Here is a 16,538-nt window from a genome sequence, read left to right on the forward strand (position 1 = left end):
TGTACTTATCCCTTCTTAAAAAAACTTTTATTATATTTAGTTAAAAAAAGTTAAACTGCACATTAGAAGTTCTATCCTCAATGTTTGTGATGCTTTTAATGTGTTAAGTGTCACACTTTACTGTAGGTGTTTAAAAAAAAAGAAAAATATACAGTATGTTTACATGTTTATTTGAAACATAACATTACATTAATAAAACATTAATAAACATCTGAACACTCCTCAAGTGTACCCTAAAAGAAGGAAAGATTGAGAGAAAAGAGATAAGAGGGGGAACAGAAAATGACTCATGGTTACTTCATCAGATAGACTGAATGCATTAATGTTAACTTGGGTACATGTTAAAGGAATAGTTCACCCTAAAATAAAAATTCTGTCATCATTTACTCATCCTCATGTTGTTTTAAAGGTAGGGTAACAGATTTGATCCTGAAAGATTTTTAGTTATGCTGGTTAAAAATCTCCTCACATCCTGATAGCAATCACTGTGTTAAGTTGTTTAAATGTATTTGTAGAATTTATGTCATCTGTGAAAGGCGTAGGACCAAAAAATGTTCAACCAATCATAAATTTCGGTCCGAATGGACGTTTCCTTTTTTGTCCCTCATACGTAAGCATAATTTGAATCCCCACCGCGCAGCGAGTCCATGCAGACTAGGGCTGGGTATCGATTCAGATGTTCCAGATCGATTCGATTTCGCTTCACAAGCTATCAAATCGATTCGATTCCGATTCTCGATTCAATTTTCGATTCTGGTTCTTGGGTAGGTTTTTATACTCGATTCTCGATTCAACTCAATGAATATAGATTTAATACAAATACTATATTAATAAAAAAGAACAGTGAACACCAGTTTACAAGTGTGTAATTAATAAAAAAATTAAAAGCCACAACACTAACGTTGAAGAAGACTAATAATTAGATTAAAGTTAATCTTACGTTCAATGTTTGTGGAAATAAATATGAAAGAAAAAAATCTATTCTGCTCTTTGAGAATCGATTTTTATTAGACCACGTTTTAAAAAACGATTAATCGGAAAATCGATTTTTTTGCCCAGCCCTTACGCAGACACCATAGGTCATCTGCGTGTTCACATGCGCTTACCTCCTGTCTGTAAACAGCGAAAACAGCAAACTTTTCTGCTGAATTGACAACCTGTACAGGAGGCACAAAATGAAAGCCATCTTTTATAACAACAACAGCAAAAACTGCCTGGATCGGCAAAGAGCAAAAACCCAAATTAACATCGGTAACTTTACTGCTTTACCACGAGATGCAAACAGCTGCAGGAGGCAAAGGGTCTAAAAGGGTCGTTGTTTATTTTGGTAAGGTACGCGATATGTTTGTATTGAGATGGATTCGATATTCTACTTTGATGAAACATTGTGTTGCTTATGAAATTTGTGTTCGTTTACGGATTAGCATAACGATATAGTTACTACGTCTACACAACCGAACGTGTGCTTAAACTAATTCTGATATAAACCAGTTGTTATATATCTAATCTACCGTTAGCATTTTTCAAAATGTGTTACCCTACCTTTAAACCTGTATGAATTTTTTCTGATGAACACAAAAGAAGATATTTTGAGGAATGATGGTAAACACACAGCAGATTGTAACCATTGACTTCCATAGAAGGAATAAAAAAATATGATGGAATTGAATGGGTACCGTCAACTGTGTGCTAACCATCATTTATCAAAATATTTTCTTCATCATTTATCACAATACTTCCAAAATACTTTTTCCTACTATGGAAGTCAATGGTTACAATGTGCTGTGTTTTTACAATCATTACGCAAAACATCTTAATTTGTGTTCATCAGAAAAAAATCATGCAGATTAAGAACAACATGAGGATGAGTAAATGATGAAAGAATATCTATAGACCTTTTGCGTGTTTGCAAACGGAGATGACGGTTTTTGTGGGCGGAGCCCAACTGGTGGCAGAAAGTGAATGCTTCTCAATAGCTGTGTGAAGTGTTTTAGCTTTAAACTGTGATTTTTAAGGATCCGGTGTTCTGTAGAAGTCTGTTTCCCCTATATTTCTCTTAAGTGTAATGTTTCTTATGACGTTTTCACCAAGTTACGTTTACTTTTTAAATAAATTAAAAGTTTTAATGGCTTGGCTACTGATATGCTTGCATGTATGTAATGTATATGTATTGTTCTTTATTGGTAAATCAATTATTTTTACAGTATGAATCGCTGAAGTACTTATAAGAGCAATACTATCATGTATTCTGTATAATATCATTTATTAAACATTTAATCATTTCCTGTTTTCAATTTCTTCCTTATATTTTTATCCTACGTGTGTGATCTAAAACTATTATGTTTACATACAAATTAATTTGTATAGGCCTGTTTATATATTATTAACACTTTACATCGTGTGTGTGTGTGTGTGTGTGTGCTATGTTTATATATTTATTAGTAAACATCATAATTTAGAACAAACAGGAAGAAGACATAGGCTAAGATATAAGGTAAAAAGAAGTAATAGAAAACGAAAAAAATACGAAAACTTTAATAAATGGTAATATTATTGATATTATGAACTAATTCAAATCTTTAATCTTTCTAAATAAATTATAAACGTAACGTGATGAAAACGCTATAAGAAACACATAGAGGGATCAGACTTCGACAGAACACCGGATATCTTCTCTAATTATTTTCTATTCAAATAATTAAAAGATTTTCAGATGATTTCATCACTCCAGCCTGTCCGGTTCAGGGCTTTTATTGCAACCATAAACACCTACGTTTATCTTCAAATGGTGTCTTCGACGGCGGTATACTATAAAAATGAAGGTCGTCTATTTTGGCATTCCTATTCTGACACTCAACAGCACAACAAAACATTTTCTAGTGAGTTATATTGTTCGTTTCACTCGTGTCTCATTCATTTCCACTGTTTTTCTGCCACCACATGCGCGTGTGACGTAACTGTGACGTCGACTCGCAAAAGGTCTATTGAACTATCCCTTTAACAACAATTGAAATACCTTGAATTTGCTTGTTTTCAGGCCCGCTCTCTTCTTCTTTTTGCATCTCTGTCAGATGCAAGCTGCAGAAGTTTTTATGAACTTTTCTACTTCACCATCTGGTGCACGAACAAGACTTTTTCTGAACAGATTCTTGAAAAGAAACAAAAGTATTTTATTAGGTAAATGCAAGCATGTTAGTTTAACCCTGGAGAACCCAAGAACCCTTCTCTTAGAATCAATTAACATTGGCCACATTTGACCCGTGGGTTCTCCAGGGTTAAATGTTACCTACAAGCTATTCTGCTTCAAAAACAATGACAGGTACTTTAGGGTGGAAGACTTATAGCTTCATAGATTAACATTGTAATAGCTTTATATACAGTGGCAAGAAAAAGTATGTGAATTTCACAGTTTTCTGAACAAATTTGTCATAAAATGCGATCTAAACTTTATCTAAGTCAAGGGCATTGATAAACATAATGTGTCTAAAATTACACATAATTACACAAAAAAATTCTGATCTTTCATATCTTTATTGAGAACTACCAAAAAACATCTTAGTGCTTGTGAAAAAAATGTGAACCCTTGATTGAATGACCTCAAAAAAGCCAATTGGAGTCAGGACTTAGCACAGCTATTGGCCTATTGTTTTTTCCCCAGATTCAGTTAAATTTTTTCTCAAATTCCGTGTTTTTCGTTTTATTCTGGATTCTGGTTAAATTAAATTTCAGTAATCAAAAAGCACATCTTATCAACTGAAAACATAACAGAAAATTAGCAGATCCACCACTGCAGTGAATATACTGTACTGTATGAGTGTGCGACTGTGCGTTTCCACAAGGTGACGTGCCTGTTTACCAGCATGTATAGCTCGTATATGGTTCTCAGACACGAGGGCTCACTAAGTTTTCTTTCTTGTTTAAGTGAACATAAACAGCTGTATGTTTATCAGTATATTGAAGCAGTGCCGTCTTAAAGCTGTCTTGGGTGTTCAAAGCTGTCTTGAGTGTTCAATGTTCATTACACAAAAAATGAAAACCCCTCACTACTATTAACTGAATAAATTTCGCAGCTGCACATTTAATCCATACAGTGAGGACTGTGCAGTGTTTTTTTTGTATTTATTGCTAATTCATGTTAAAATCATGTTGACAGACAATTTCATAACTAATATATTTACATTTAATACAGATGCCTGAAAAGTAAAACAAGATGAGTATAGTATTATGATTAAGAGGAAATATTAAAAATTTGGTTGCTTTTCAGTAGCATTGTTGTAGTGACAGCCAAAATACATTGGCCTATATGTAATACACATGAGTAGTACAAAGTCCATTTCCTACTTTGCAAACTCAACACAACAACAAAAAAACTAAACAAAAATGAGTGGAAGTGGCAACAAATATCCAAAGATGATAAATTGTGGACAAAAAGGTAGCACGAATTCCTTTATATGGAAGTGGTTTGGCTAGCTAAAAAACTGACGAGGCGCAGATTAAAATATAAATGAACCCTCTTGTTTTTGTGGCTTCAGTCATTGTTGGCATACTGTTTTAAAGCTGGAAGCATTAACAACTTGCATCGAAATATATATCGTTATCGTTCAATATGGATTTTTTCTGAGATCACATTTTTGCCATATCGCCCAGCCCTAGGCCGATGTATTTCGGCTGTCACTACAACAATGCTACTGACAAGCAACCAAATCTTTTGTTTTTTTTATCATAAGACTATACTCATCTTGTTTTACTTTTCAGGCATCTGTATTAAATGTAAAAATATGAGTTATTAGAATCTATGATTTAACATTAGCAATAAATACACACAAAACACTGCACATTCCTCACTGTATGAATTAAATGTGCAGCTGCAAAAGTTGTTCAGTTAAGAATAGTGAGTGATTTTCATTTTTGGGTGGAAAGAACATTTCTGACACAGAAAGCAGTAGGCTACTGTCACTTTAAGACCCAAAACAGCTTTAAGACTGCACTGCTTTAATATACTGATACTGCCACATCTAGCTGTTTATGTTCACTTAAACAAGAAAGAAAACTTAGTTTAGTGATCACGCATGTGTTGACTGCGCGCTGTGTGCGTGCTTCGCGAGCCCTCATGTCTGAGGAACAAATGTCAAGCGTGCGCGTTGTGGGAACGCTGAGTTGCACACTCATACAGAACAGTATATTCAATGCAGTGGTGGAGCTGCTACTTTTCTTCATTTTTTCTAAATTTGTGAATGTCCTGTAAATAATATATACTTTTTAAAGCGGTACGGATGTGTGCGTGGGCAAGGCGGACATGGAAAGAAAGTATACTGTACCTTTTCTGTCTGTTCTGTTCCAGCCTTTATTGGAACCTGCTAGTGCTCTGAAAAACACATGAAAGATCTGAATTTCTTGTGTAATAATTTTTAGACACATTATGTTATTTATGTATATTTATTCAGAAAACCATTACATTTACTTGCTAATGTATATATACATAAATATACAATACATATATAATATTGATGGCTCTTGCTTCGTTCTGAAACCCTAGATGGCAGTTTTCTTATCCTCGAACAAACTGTCATCACAAGGGCCATGTTTACATGCACAAAATTTTGTCAATCCGACTGAATTTAATCCGATGAAAGGTTACAACAATACAGTTTACATGCACCCTAAACATGTTTAAATGTTTGCACCTCAAAATGTTTGTTTTCATGTACATTTTATATAAACCGAACATCTGTGCAAGCGCACAGCCAGGGTTGGCAGCTTCACATATCAAAACCATCCCCATGGACATTCAAAATTAGCCCAAAAGCATCCCAATGACTTATCACAGCCCAAATACCAATAACTAATGAACAAAATCCTTTCATATCTGACCCGCAGAAAAAACAACTCGCAAAGACAGTTTAAACAGTAGCCCAAATCTGAACGAAAAAAAGAGAGGACTTGGCAATGCCACCCCAAAGCCAAACCAAAGCAAATAAGAGGTAAATATTACGACGTTAAGTTGAGCACAAATTTTCTGTGCACATGCACAATGTATTTTTGCATCCGACAAAATACTTCGATTCACGCATTTACATGCATACTTTTCTCCTGCTGATCGGATCACAGATTGGACTACACCACCCCTTTCAATACGATTCAAATTTGCATCCAATCTACCTCAATCGTATTGATTAAGGTTTTTACATGACGACTTTTTAATACAATTGAGCCATCAATACGATTACAAACTGATTAAGTGGTTGCATGTAAACATAGCTACTAGAAACATAAGTACTAGAATAAGGGCACACCACTAAGGTAAAAAAAACGGCTACATGCCCAATTGTGCCAGTGTTGTATTATCGAGAAAGTTCATTATTATTTTTATACCTTTTTAAGCCTTGCCTATTTAAAATTGTAATATTTGCAAGATGCAGCAAAAGAGAACTCAATTTGGTTTTTAAGGGTTGTTTTGAGATTTTCAATTATATAAAAAAGTAAGTTTTCCTTACTCTTAATCACACACATCCACAGATAATTGTGTTTTCTCTACCATTATATTTATATTTCAAAATGACTGCAAATGCCAAATCCATAAACTGGAATTGTGATCTAATAAAATATCTTGTTATTATAGTTTACATAATAACGTTTACATATCAAAGTTTAGTTTAGACTACTTAATGTAAAGACTTTTTAAAGACTTGTTATTTGTAATATATATTTGTAGCCCTAAACAAATCCCTATCATACTTCAGGCCCCAATTGACCCCTCAGACAGTCCTGACATTAACAATGCAACAAAACTGATTCCCAAGAAATATCCATGCCCCGTCCAATATTGTACTTTTACTTACATTAATTCTTCAAATGAATTCTGTCCAAACTGATGATCTTGAGAAATCTAAATGTGACAAAAACAATCACAATAAGTTGTTAAGTTGTATAACAGACAGACAGATCATAGATACAAAATGTTGAGTAATAATTACATAATTAAGGTTCACTCATTTTCTACAAAGTATCTTTCAATAGATGAAATCGGTTATAATGTTGTGCAACAGTGAGGTGGAAATATTTTTACTGCAGGTGCACTTTAAGTAAAGAAGTTTTACTACCAGCTGTGTCCTGTAGCTGCAATGCTCTCTATTCTGTGAAATTTAAACGTTTTCTGTACCAGACAAAGTTATCCCTTGGTAAAAAAAAAATTACCTCAGTCAGCTGTATAATAGCGGAACTGGCTGAGGTGGCTACGAGTGTTTAGCAGAATAGCTTCACGATCCCTCAGTTAACGTTACTCCCGCCTGCTGCATAGACTGCTGAGGCAAATCCTCAGACCAGTTTTATGAGTTGCGAAATATTATTTGTTTGTTTTGCTAAACGAAATATTACTGTTTAAGTAAGTTCATTAAACTGAGCAGAGTTCATTTCTTATGTCCGAATTCTCCTTGTCAGATAAATTATAAAAATCGATTTTCTACTCAAATTTATCTAGAAAGACTTCAGTATTTTAATAATAAATTCAAATGCTAATTTACATATTTGTTGAAGCGGGATTGTGGTCATTTAAAAAATTACGTATACTATATCAGTCACACCAGTTTGTCCTTCTTTTCAAATGAAGTTTACATATATCTAATATGTGCAGAGTATAAATATTTTATGCATTAAAATTATGTTAAATAACTTCCAAAAAGTCTTACCTCAGAGAAATTGCAGCAGACTTCATGCAGCAACAACCGTTAAAGCCCGGTAAATGTCGTCACTAGATGTCGCAGCTAGTGCGCATGTCTTGAAACAGCAGCAGTTCTTTTTCCAAAATAAAAGTTCCTTTAACCAGCTGCCTTTAATTGTCTAAAAATTGTAATCGATAAATTATAAATAGATCAATCTTTATGATCAAATTAGTTCAAATTCTGGAAAAGGGCTAAAAATTGTAGTTGTAATAAAGTAAACAAATTGACAAGCTTTACAGCTTATTAAATTTTTTTATAAAATCTCAAATTAGTATTTGACCATTAATTAATACAATATGTGTTTGTTGAAATATTACATACATAGAAAATATTTCAGTATAAAATTAATAGCCCAGATACTTACATTCAATAGGCTAATGGCACTTTATGCCTCTACAAACCTATTCTTAACATTAAAATATGCTTCTCCCCTTCAGTTATTTTATTAGGGAAAAGTTTCTAAGCTTTTCCTCACACTACTTTTCACTTATTGACATAGGCTTCCATTAATCAGGAAAACTAAAAACAATTATCAAAACATTAAATAGAAACAATTATATGCATATCAATTGTTAAATTAATATATTTTTATTAAAACAAACGTGAAATGTGAAAGCCAATATGTGGAAAATATGCCATTTGTCAGCCAAAATCGGACCAAATCCGCATATCCACAGCCTAGCCGAATCTGGCAAGTTTTGCTGGGCCAGTGCTGGCTTAATGCTGGTAAGCCGCAGCCAGAACACAGCCGTGTGCGCCGACACTCAGCCGGATCTGGCCCGAATGCACTGGCTACCTGGGTAAGCTTTTTTCCTCAGGCCATTGGACTCCTTAATATGGTCACAATCCGCACATTAACTCTTTCCCCACCATTTGGAAGGGACTAAAATCACTGAGAAGCTCTAAAAAAATGGCTTTACCCCACCTTCCTATGTAAAACTAATCCTGTCCGAATAGTACTTAAGGCGACTTCTCAAATTTTCCAACTATGGGCTAGACCAAGGGCCAAACAGAAATTCTGTATTGCGTTAATCACAGGTTAATAAAATTAGTGGTGTTAAAATAAATTTCCGTTAACGTGTTATTAACATGTTATTATGACAGCCCTAATATTTTTACAACATTTTTCTGGCAACCACATCTGCATTTTACCATCAAAACAAGAGTATCTTAACAGTTTAAAAATAATCTAAACAAATTCTTCATCCAGTTCAGATTTGCAAAATATGCAAAATTTAGCTGTAATCTAACAGTTTAAACTGTTTTAAATCATATTTTTACAGAACTTTTCTGGGAACCACAGCTGTCAGGTTTTTGTGAAAAACTATTTTTTTACAGTGTAGGACTCATACACCAGCAGTGTACATTTTACACCAGTGATTTTGTTGTGCATTTTGCAATTACTCACATGTTTGTGCCTGTTTTCTGAGAATTGGGGAAAAGTTGTAATGCTGGTTTTCATTCTCTTTGACAACTTCAGAAATTTTTTCCAAAAGTCTTGTAATATGTGTTGTCCTCCTTTCACTGTTTATCACATAATAGTTTCCTTTAAAATGGCTGAGGAGTTCATGACATGTTTCACTGAGTGAAAAGCCCATACATTCTTTATTTGAGGTTTGTTTTCTAATAAACAGCACTAAGGTGAACTTAAACACTTGTGCTCCAAAGGTTTCCTTAATCATTTGTACAATCTTTTCCACATAATCTTCTTCTAGTCTGACTATCAGCAGGAACACATGAGGACCAGGACGAGCAAGTGAAAGACTCTTTATCAGTTCATTCTGTAGATCTTCATCAGTCAGTTCAGTGTGGAGGAATCCTGGAGTGTCAATAACTGAAATATTTCGATCTTCTACTCTTCCTCTCTGTACTTCACTTACTGTTGTGCCCATCCCATTAAATGCTTTCCTGCCCAGTATCATGTTGCCTATAGCACTGTTTTTAGCTCCATTGTTTCCCAGCAGAACAATCCTGAGCTCAGATGATCGAGATAAGATCGCACATTCTGGAGAAAGATAAACTGATTATTTAAAAACCACTGATTATTTGTACACCACATTTTTTAACATTGTAAGAACGTTTCTTTGTTGTCTGAACGTTAAAGGAATGTCACATTCTATCATTTTCAAACGTTATGACAATGTCATGTTTTAATGTTCACACATTGTTTAAAGGGGACATTTTACAAGACATTTTAAAGATTTTTTTTTAAATAAATCTTAGGTGTCCCCAGAGTGTGTATGTGAAGTTCTAGCTCAAAATACCATAATTTATTATAACATGTTAAAATTGCCACTTTGTAGGTGTGAGCAAAAATGTGCGGTTTTTGGGTGTGTCCTTTAAAAAAAATGCAAATGAGTGGACCCCTGCACTAAATGGCAGTGATGTGGTTGGATAGTGCAGATTAAGGGTTGGTATTATTGTAAGATCCTCTTCTGACATCACAAGGGGAGCCATATTTAAATGACCTATTTATTCACATGCTTGCAGAGAATGGTTTACCAAAACTAAGTTACTGGGTTGATCTTTTCACATTTTATATGTTGATAGAGGCACTGGGGAGGCACTATGGTGCCCTGAATTTAACACCACCTAGCCACAGATGTGTGACTACCTTTCCTACGTATACTGCAAAGCCTTTTTAGCCTGTTTTCATAATTTTAAACAGCCAAAACAAATAATGCATAATGAAAATGATGTTGATGTAATTTCAGTTAATACATTTTTTTTATAGAAATCACTGCACTGGTACTTCAGAGGTTTAACATATTGTAGCACATGCCAAAAAGTTGTACCACATGTATAAAACAACCACCACAAGTGAAGTTCAATGTAATATATAGTTGAATATCTTATAATCATATAAAATCAGTTTTATTTTTCATAAATTCTGCTTTAGTTTATTGCCCAAATTAAATAATAGGGTGGCATAATAAAGTGTAGTTTATTTATTTAAATTCCTAGAGAGTATAGTGTTTTAATATTAAAGCATATTTTATATTATAAAGTATTTGATTGACATTATATATATTTGAAATTATTCACTGAAATATTATTATAATAAATTAATATATAATTATCTATTTAAAATATATTTTAATTTTGTAAGTATGTTTAATTTTTTTAACTGTTTAATTTAGTACTAATATGCTTATCCTACAGAACACTAGATTTTAATAGTTTACTTTATTAAATATTAGTGACTTTTATTTTGGCACTTTGCCGTATAGGATAGAGTAGACATCTACCAACCAGCTATTATAAACGCTATATCAGATTGTTTTAACATGCATCCTTATAGATAATGTCTTAAAAATAATGTTTTATATTTATGTTTGAGTATTGTTGGTTTTGAATATTGTTGTAATGTTGTTTATGTTTTGTTTAAATTTAGCTTATTACAAAAGAAAGACTGTAATTTTAAACGCCACGTAGGACGTTGTAAAGGCCAATATGAAGGGAGAATTGTAATGGGTCAGACATTATTTTTGAGTTTAATTTACGTTTTGTTTGCTACTTTAAAATGAATTTCATTTCATATAATTTGTCTCTTAATTTTAAAGGGCGTGTTGCAGGTTAACCACCACTGTTGATTAATGGGTACATAAATCACTCAAGATATGTATATCATTTTTAAAATGTCTCAAAAAAAGGTCTTAAAGACCCTTTTTTTAATGTTTTTGGTATTAACGTTTTTTTTAAGCATTTCGGCGATGACGTCACGTTGGGTAGAAGTAGATGAAAGCCTCAGCCAGAGCTATAAGGATAGATGAGACATTTATTGCCGTTTTATTAATACTTACGTTTATAATATGGAAATCATATATACATAATAGGAAATATATAATGTGGTATACTTATTATTATTTATGATATATGTGGAGATAAATAAAACTTTGCAAATCTGCTGATTCAATCCATTCATGTCCTGACCACCAGGCTAGAGAGTTTTAAACATCCTTAATCCACACTTACTAGTCTATCATATAATATCTAATATATATTTTTATGTGAAATAAAAGGAAGTTTTGTTATATTGTTTATGCGATCATAACATACATACACAGAAGCAGCGGTCAGCAGCTGCAGCGGGCTTGAATCCGACCGCATACTGCAATAAACAGGCGTTCGGCGGCTTTTTACATCAAAGGATGACAGGCTAGAAACCAATCACTGATCCCCGTATTTTTATAAATCCTGGACATGATTGGACCGGCCGAATGGGTTGAGCACTTTTATATTTGTTGAGCAGAGAGGCTGCACAGTTTGACCAGCGGGCTGCGGGAACCGGCCGCACATCAGACCGATAGACAGTGTTGCTAATATAACTCCCAATGTATAACTATTATCAGACCGGCCAACCGGGAAAGTCCCGACTCTCCCGACTGACACTCCGCTACTGGCTGTAGGGAAATGTGTGTGTTTTGATCGGTGTTCAAGGCTCTTACCCCGCGACCAGATGTGACGACGTGACGCCTCACTCAGCTTCCAGGATTTGAGTCATGCTGCCTGAATTCGTTTGTGCTGAAGATCGCATACACCCATTTCAGCAGGATTATAAACCAGCACGCACGAGTATGTTAATTGTTTGTTTACTTTCTACACGAAGTTATGCTAACGCTATCTGGCTTTCTGCCTATCTCTCTATACTAGCCCATCTATCTATCTATCTATCTATCTATCTATCTATCTATCTATCTATCTATCTATCTATCTATCTATCTATACTAGCCTATCTATCTATCTATCTGTCTGTCTGTCTATCTATCTGTCTGTCTGTCTATCTATCTATCTAGTCTATCTATCTAGTCTATCTATATCTATGTATTTATCTATAATCTGCATTGATATAATCTGAATATTGTACTTTACTCATCTCTCTAGTCACTCTCAATTTTTTATACTTTAGCCGGACACGCTTTTTTATAGGTTCAAAAATAGTGTCTGTTGTAGTTGCTGGCAAAGGATCCAGGTATGAATTTTTGTCAATATCGCACACCCCTAGGCTGCAAAAATGTGCAAAGGCAAGCTATTATTAGAGTAATAAGTTATTTTACACTTTAATGCGCATGCTCAGTTACGTGATTGGTCATGTTTCATGCGTTTATGGTCCTGTATAGTGTGGATGAAGATTCTTTTTAAAATGCCAGTATAAACAAGGATCGTTTTCATTTTAACATGCCATTTTAAAACGCAAATGCTCTAATGTAAACAGGGGCTCAGTGGGTAATCTGATCTGCTTGCACTTAGCACTTTGCTTCCCCTCAACACAAAAGGGCTGCCCCTCCCCCACTCTGTCAGCAATACAGAACCACTCATGTTCACATTGGAGACCCAAGTACATGAAGCCTACAAAGTTTGGTTTCAACACGTGAAAGCATTCCTGAGATATGAACTACTTCTTGTTTTTGCAGCTTCAACGCACATTCAAACGCTTCCGAAAATCAAAACTCCTTCTAGTAACTTTTGTGAGGCTTGGTCCAAGGATCATGTACGTCCAGTTTTGTGAAGTTATTGACAAAATTTGTGACCTGTGGATATTTTTGGGGGGTTTTCTATTCAATCCAATATGGTGGAAGAACAACATGGATCTGTGAAGTCATGTCCTCAAGCAACTTAGATCGGCATTTTTTAACAAAATTTCTAATGTTTTATCTGTGTTGTTAGTTAATTATACCACCACTTCTGACCATCAATGTAATTAATGTGCACTTTTCAGTGACGTTGTAAAACACAAGAAAGTTGTGTTGTTAACAAACGCTTTGCGCAATAATAATGTGTTTTAATAAACACCATCATCGAACGCGCACACACTACAATGTAAAAACAAAGAGTCAACTACCCAACTAAAGGAACCACTGATCATCATGATGGTGACAAACATGTTCAATTAAACATCAGAATCTTGTAAATTCTCAAAAATGAGTGTAAGAAATGACAAAAATAAAGTGATTTTGGTTTGTTTAGTCAGTAAGTCAGTATGGTCCTAATTCAAAACAATGCTGTTAAACAACTTTTTGTAATGGTGATGACATTGTTTTAGAGAATGTACATGTAACAATTATCCAACGAGAGCAAGCGTGGGAGGGAGAGTGAGTTCACGTCACTTCACTTCAATTATTGAATGACAGAGAGAGTGAGTGAGAGAGAGTGTGAGAGTGAGTGAAAGAGAGAGAGTGCGAGAGATTTGATTTTTCAAAACCCTATTTTATTACAATTTATTACAAAATAATTTACATTCCAACCACTAACACATAACAACAATCAACACCATTAAAATTAAAAACACTTAAAACCTTCTAAAAATAGAAATACAACTCTTCTTCAACAATATCACATAGGCTCTTATTTAGACACCAAATTGTCTCAAAAGATATAAGATCATGCATTAATCTGTAGTAATGATAATCAATCAAAATCCTCGATTTCACTAATTTTACGAAGATTGCTTCCAAACTGTTACAGACATTTTTCTCAACTTTATCCTTTCTTGTGGTGCAAATTGCCATTTTTGCTTGACCTATCAGAAAATTCAACAATTGAGCCTTGTGACAATGTTTTTGCACATATTTAACCCCACAAATAAACACTTTCATTGAAAAAACTGTTTCAAAGGAGGCAAAAAAACTCATCAACATATCAAAACAAGGCTTTAACCTCTCACACTGCATAAAAGCATGAAAAAGAGTCTCTTTTTGCAAACAAAAAGGACATCCTTCACTAACATCAGAGTTAATCAACGAGACAAAAGCATTCACTGCAATGGCACCATGTAACAGTCTCCACTGTAAATCCCCAGTTTTTTTTACTAATGGTGACTTGTACAGGGTTCTCCAGGCTGGTCTTTCATGAACAGTAAGATTAAGTACATTTCGCCATGGTGTATCACTCTTATTGTCTAAAAATTTCTTATTAAAAGCTTTAACACAGATCTTATACAGATCTTTACCAGTTGCAAAGTTTGACCCCACAATCAAGACTTCTTTAAAATCTAGTAACATACTTCTGCACTCTCCCAAAATGGGAGATATACTCAAGTTCGGGAAAGGATCTTTACAATTGGGGTTTATTAAACCCTTCGAGTATTGGTCCAAAAGTTCTATTTCTTCCCCAGTTAAAGCCAATTTCCAACTTTCCAGTGCTCTTGCCACTATGCGGTGGGATTTAATTCCCAAGTAATCAGCAATTGAAGTCACATCCTCAAAATCTGATCCCACCATTTGATGTAAATGTCTGATTACTATCAGTTTTGCATTACGCAAAGTCCTTTCTGGAATGGCAAATGACATCTCATATGATAAGTCCAACCGTGAGCCACTAACCAAAGGTTCTTGAAGTAACCAAAACAGGGAAGCAACATTGCTTTCCCTGTGTTTTTTAAATAAAGACCAGACTTTAAATAAATTACGATAAAAGACTGGAAGATCACATAGTTTTAGTCTTTGAGAGTCTAGCCAGAATAAGGCTTTATCCAGTCCTAAACCATCAATGCTTCTGAGGATTGCACAGGCAACGCCCATCCATCTCGGCTCTACAGAGCACATTAAAAGTCTCTGGACATATTGCAGACGAAATGCAGCCGTTCTGCTTTGCAAATGTATCAACCCAAGTCCTCCTTCTTCTTTTGGTAGATATAAGACACTTTTGGGTCGATTAAAATGGATTTTCGTTAGAACGTCAACTGGGGGATCTATGCAGGCTAAGCGATGCCATAGCGCAGAGGCAACTAGGTTGTTTATAATCAAAATTCGCCCTTTATAGGATATTTTGGGAAGTAAAAACCTCCATTTATCCAATCACCCTTTAACTTTTTCAACAGTAGCTTCAAAATTCTTTTTTTACAGCAGCCTCATTTCCTAAAAAGACTCCCAAATATTTAAAACAGTCTCTGGTCCATTTTAGGCCATCAGGAAGTTTTGGTTCACCTTTTGCCCAAATACCAACTAGTATGGCTTCACTTTCTTTCCAGTTCACCTTTGCAGAAGAAAGAGTTTTAAAATCATCTAAAATCTTCAACATCACATTGACTTCCTTAGGTTCACTGATAATAACAATGACATCATCAGCGTAAGCTGATAACTTGAAAGTATTGGCACAGTTTGGCATACACAGTCCACACATATCACATCTTAATTTATTTAACAGGGGTTCAATGGCCAGAGCATATAGCATGCCTGACAGTGCACAGCCTTGTCTGACACCTCTATACACCTTAAACGGAGAGCATAAGTCACCATAACTCTTTAATATACTCTCAACGCCACAACTAAACCAAAGGCTTTTAAAACACTCCAAAGATAAATATGTTTGACTCTGTCGAAAGCCTTCTCTTGATCAATTGATATCAAACCAAACTCCAAGTCAAACAGTTTTCCACAATCCAAGATGTCTCTAATAAAAGAAACATTATCGAAGATTCTTCTTCCTGGCACACAATATGACTGATCTGGATTTATAACAGATTCAAGTACTTCACCTAATCTGATTGCTAAAGCTTTGGACAATATTTTATAATCGTTACATAATAAGCTTACTGGTCTCCAATTGATGATGTCGTTTAAATCAGTGGTTCTTAACGTTATTCCTGGAGGCCCACTGCCCTGCACATTTTGTGTGTCTCTTTTATCTGACAGACTCAGTTCAGTTCATGAAGATCCTTTCTAATGAGCTGATGATTTGAATCAGGTGTGTTAAATAAGGGAGACATACAAAATGTGCAGGGCAGTGGGCCTCCAGGAATAACGTTAAGAACCACTGGTTTAAATCCCCTTTTTTTGGTAATAGAGTAATAATTGCTCTCCGGCAGCTTCGTGGCAATTG

General features: G+C 34.6%; 1 protein-coding gene and 1 long non-coding RNA gene across 4 annotated transcripts in view; both read right to left on the reverse strand.

The window, feature by feature from the left end:
- Positions 1–16,538, reverse strand: part of LOC135753283 (GTPase IMAP family member 8-like) — a 36,247-nt gene that overhangs the window by 14,214 nt on the left and 5,495 nt on the right. The window contains exon 2 of one of the 2 annotated variants that reach the window (XM_065271318.1): positions 9,127–9,723. The exons of the other annotated variant lie outside the window; for it this stretch is intronic. Coding sequence (XP_065127390.1) covers positions 9,127–9,723 — 597 coding nt within the window. The remainder of the gene's footprint in view (positions 1–9,126; positions 9,724–16,538) is intronic. 2 annotated transcript variants of the gene reach the window in all.
- LOC135753284 (uncharacterized) lies at positions 29–7,810 on the reverse strand. 2 transcript variants are annotated; one of them, XR_010533563.2, is made up of 5 exons: positions 7,686–7,810; positions 6,840–6,886; positions 5,319–5,365; positions 3,017–3,148; positions 29–233 (listed from the first exon to the last, which is right to left on the reverse strand). It is a non-coding gene; the product is annotated as an uncharacterized lncRNA (long non-coding RNA). The 2 variants fall into 2 exon arrangements; XR_010533564.2 differs by lacking the exon at positions 29–233 and adding an exon at positions 956–1,157.

The sequence above is a fragment of the Paramisgurnus dabryanus genome, chromosome 11 (assembly GCF_030506205.2).
Source record: "Paramisgurnus dabryanus chromosome 11, PD_genome_1.1, whole genome shotgun sequence".
NCBI classification, from domain to species: Eukaryota; Metazoa; Chordata; class Actinopteri; order Cypriniformes; family Cobitidae; genus Paramisgurnus; species Paramisgurnus dabryanus.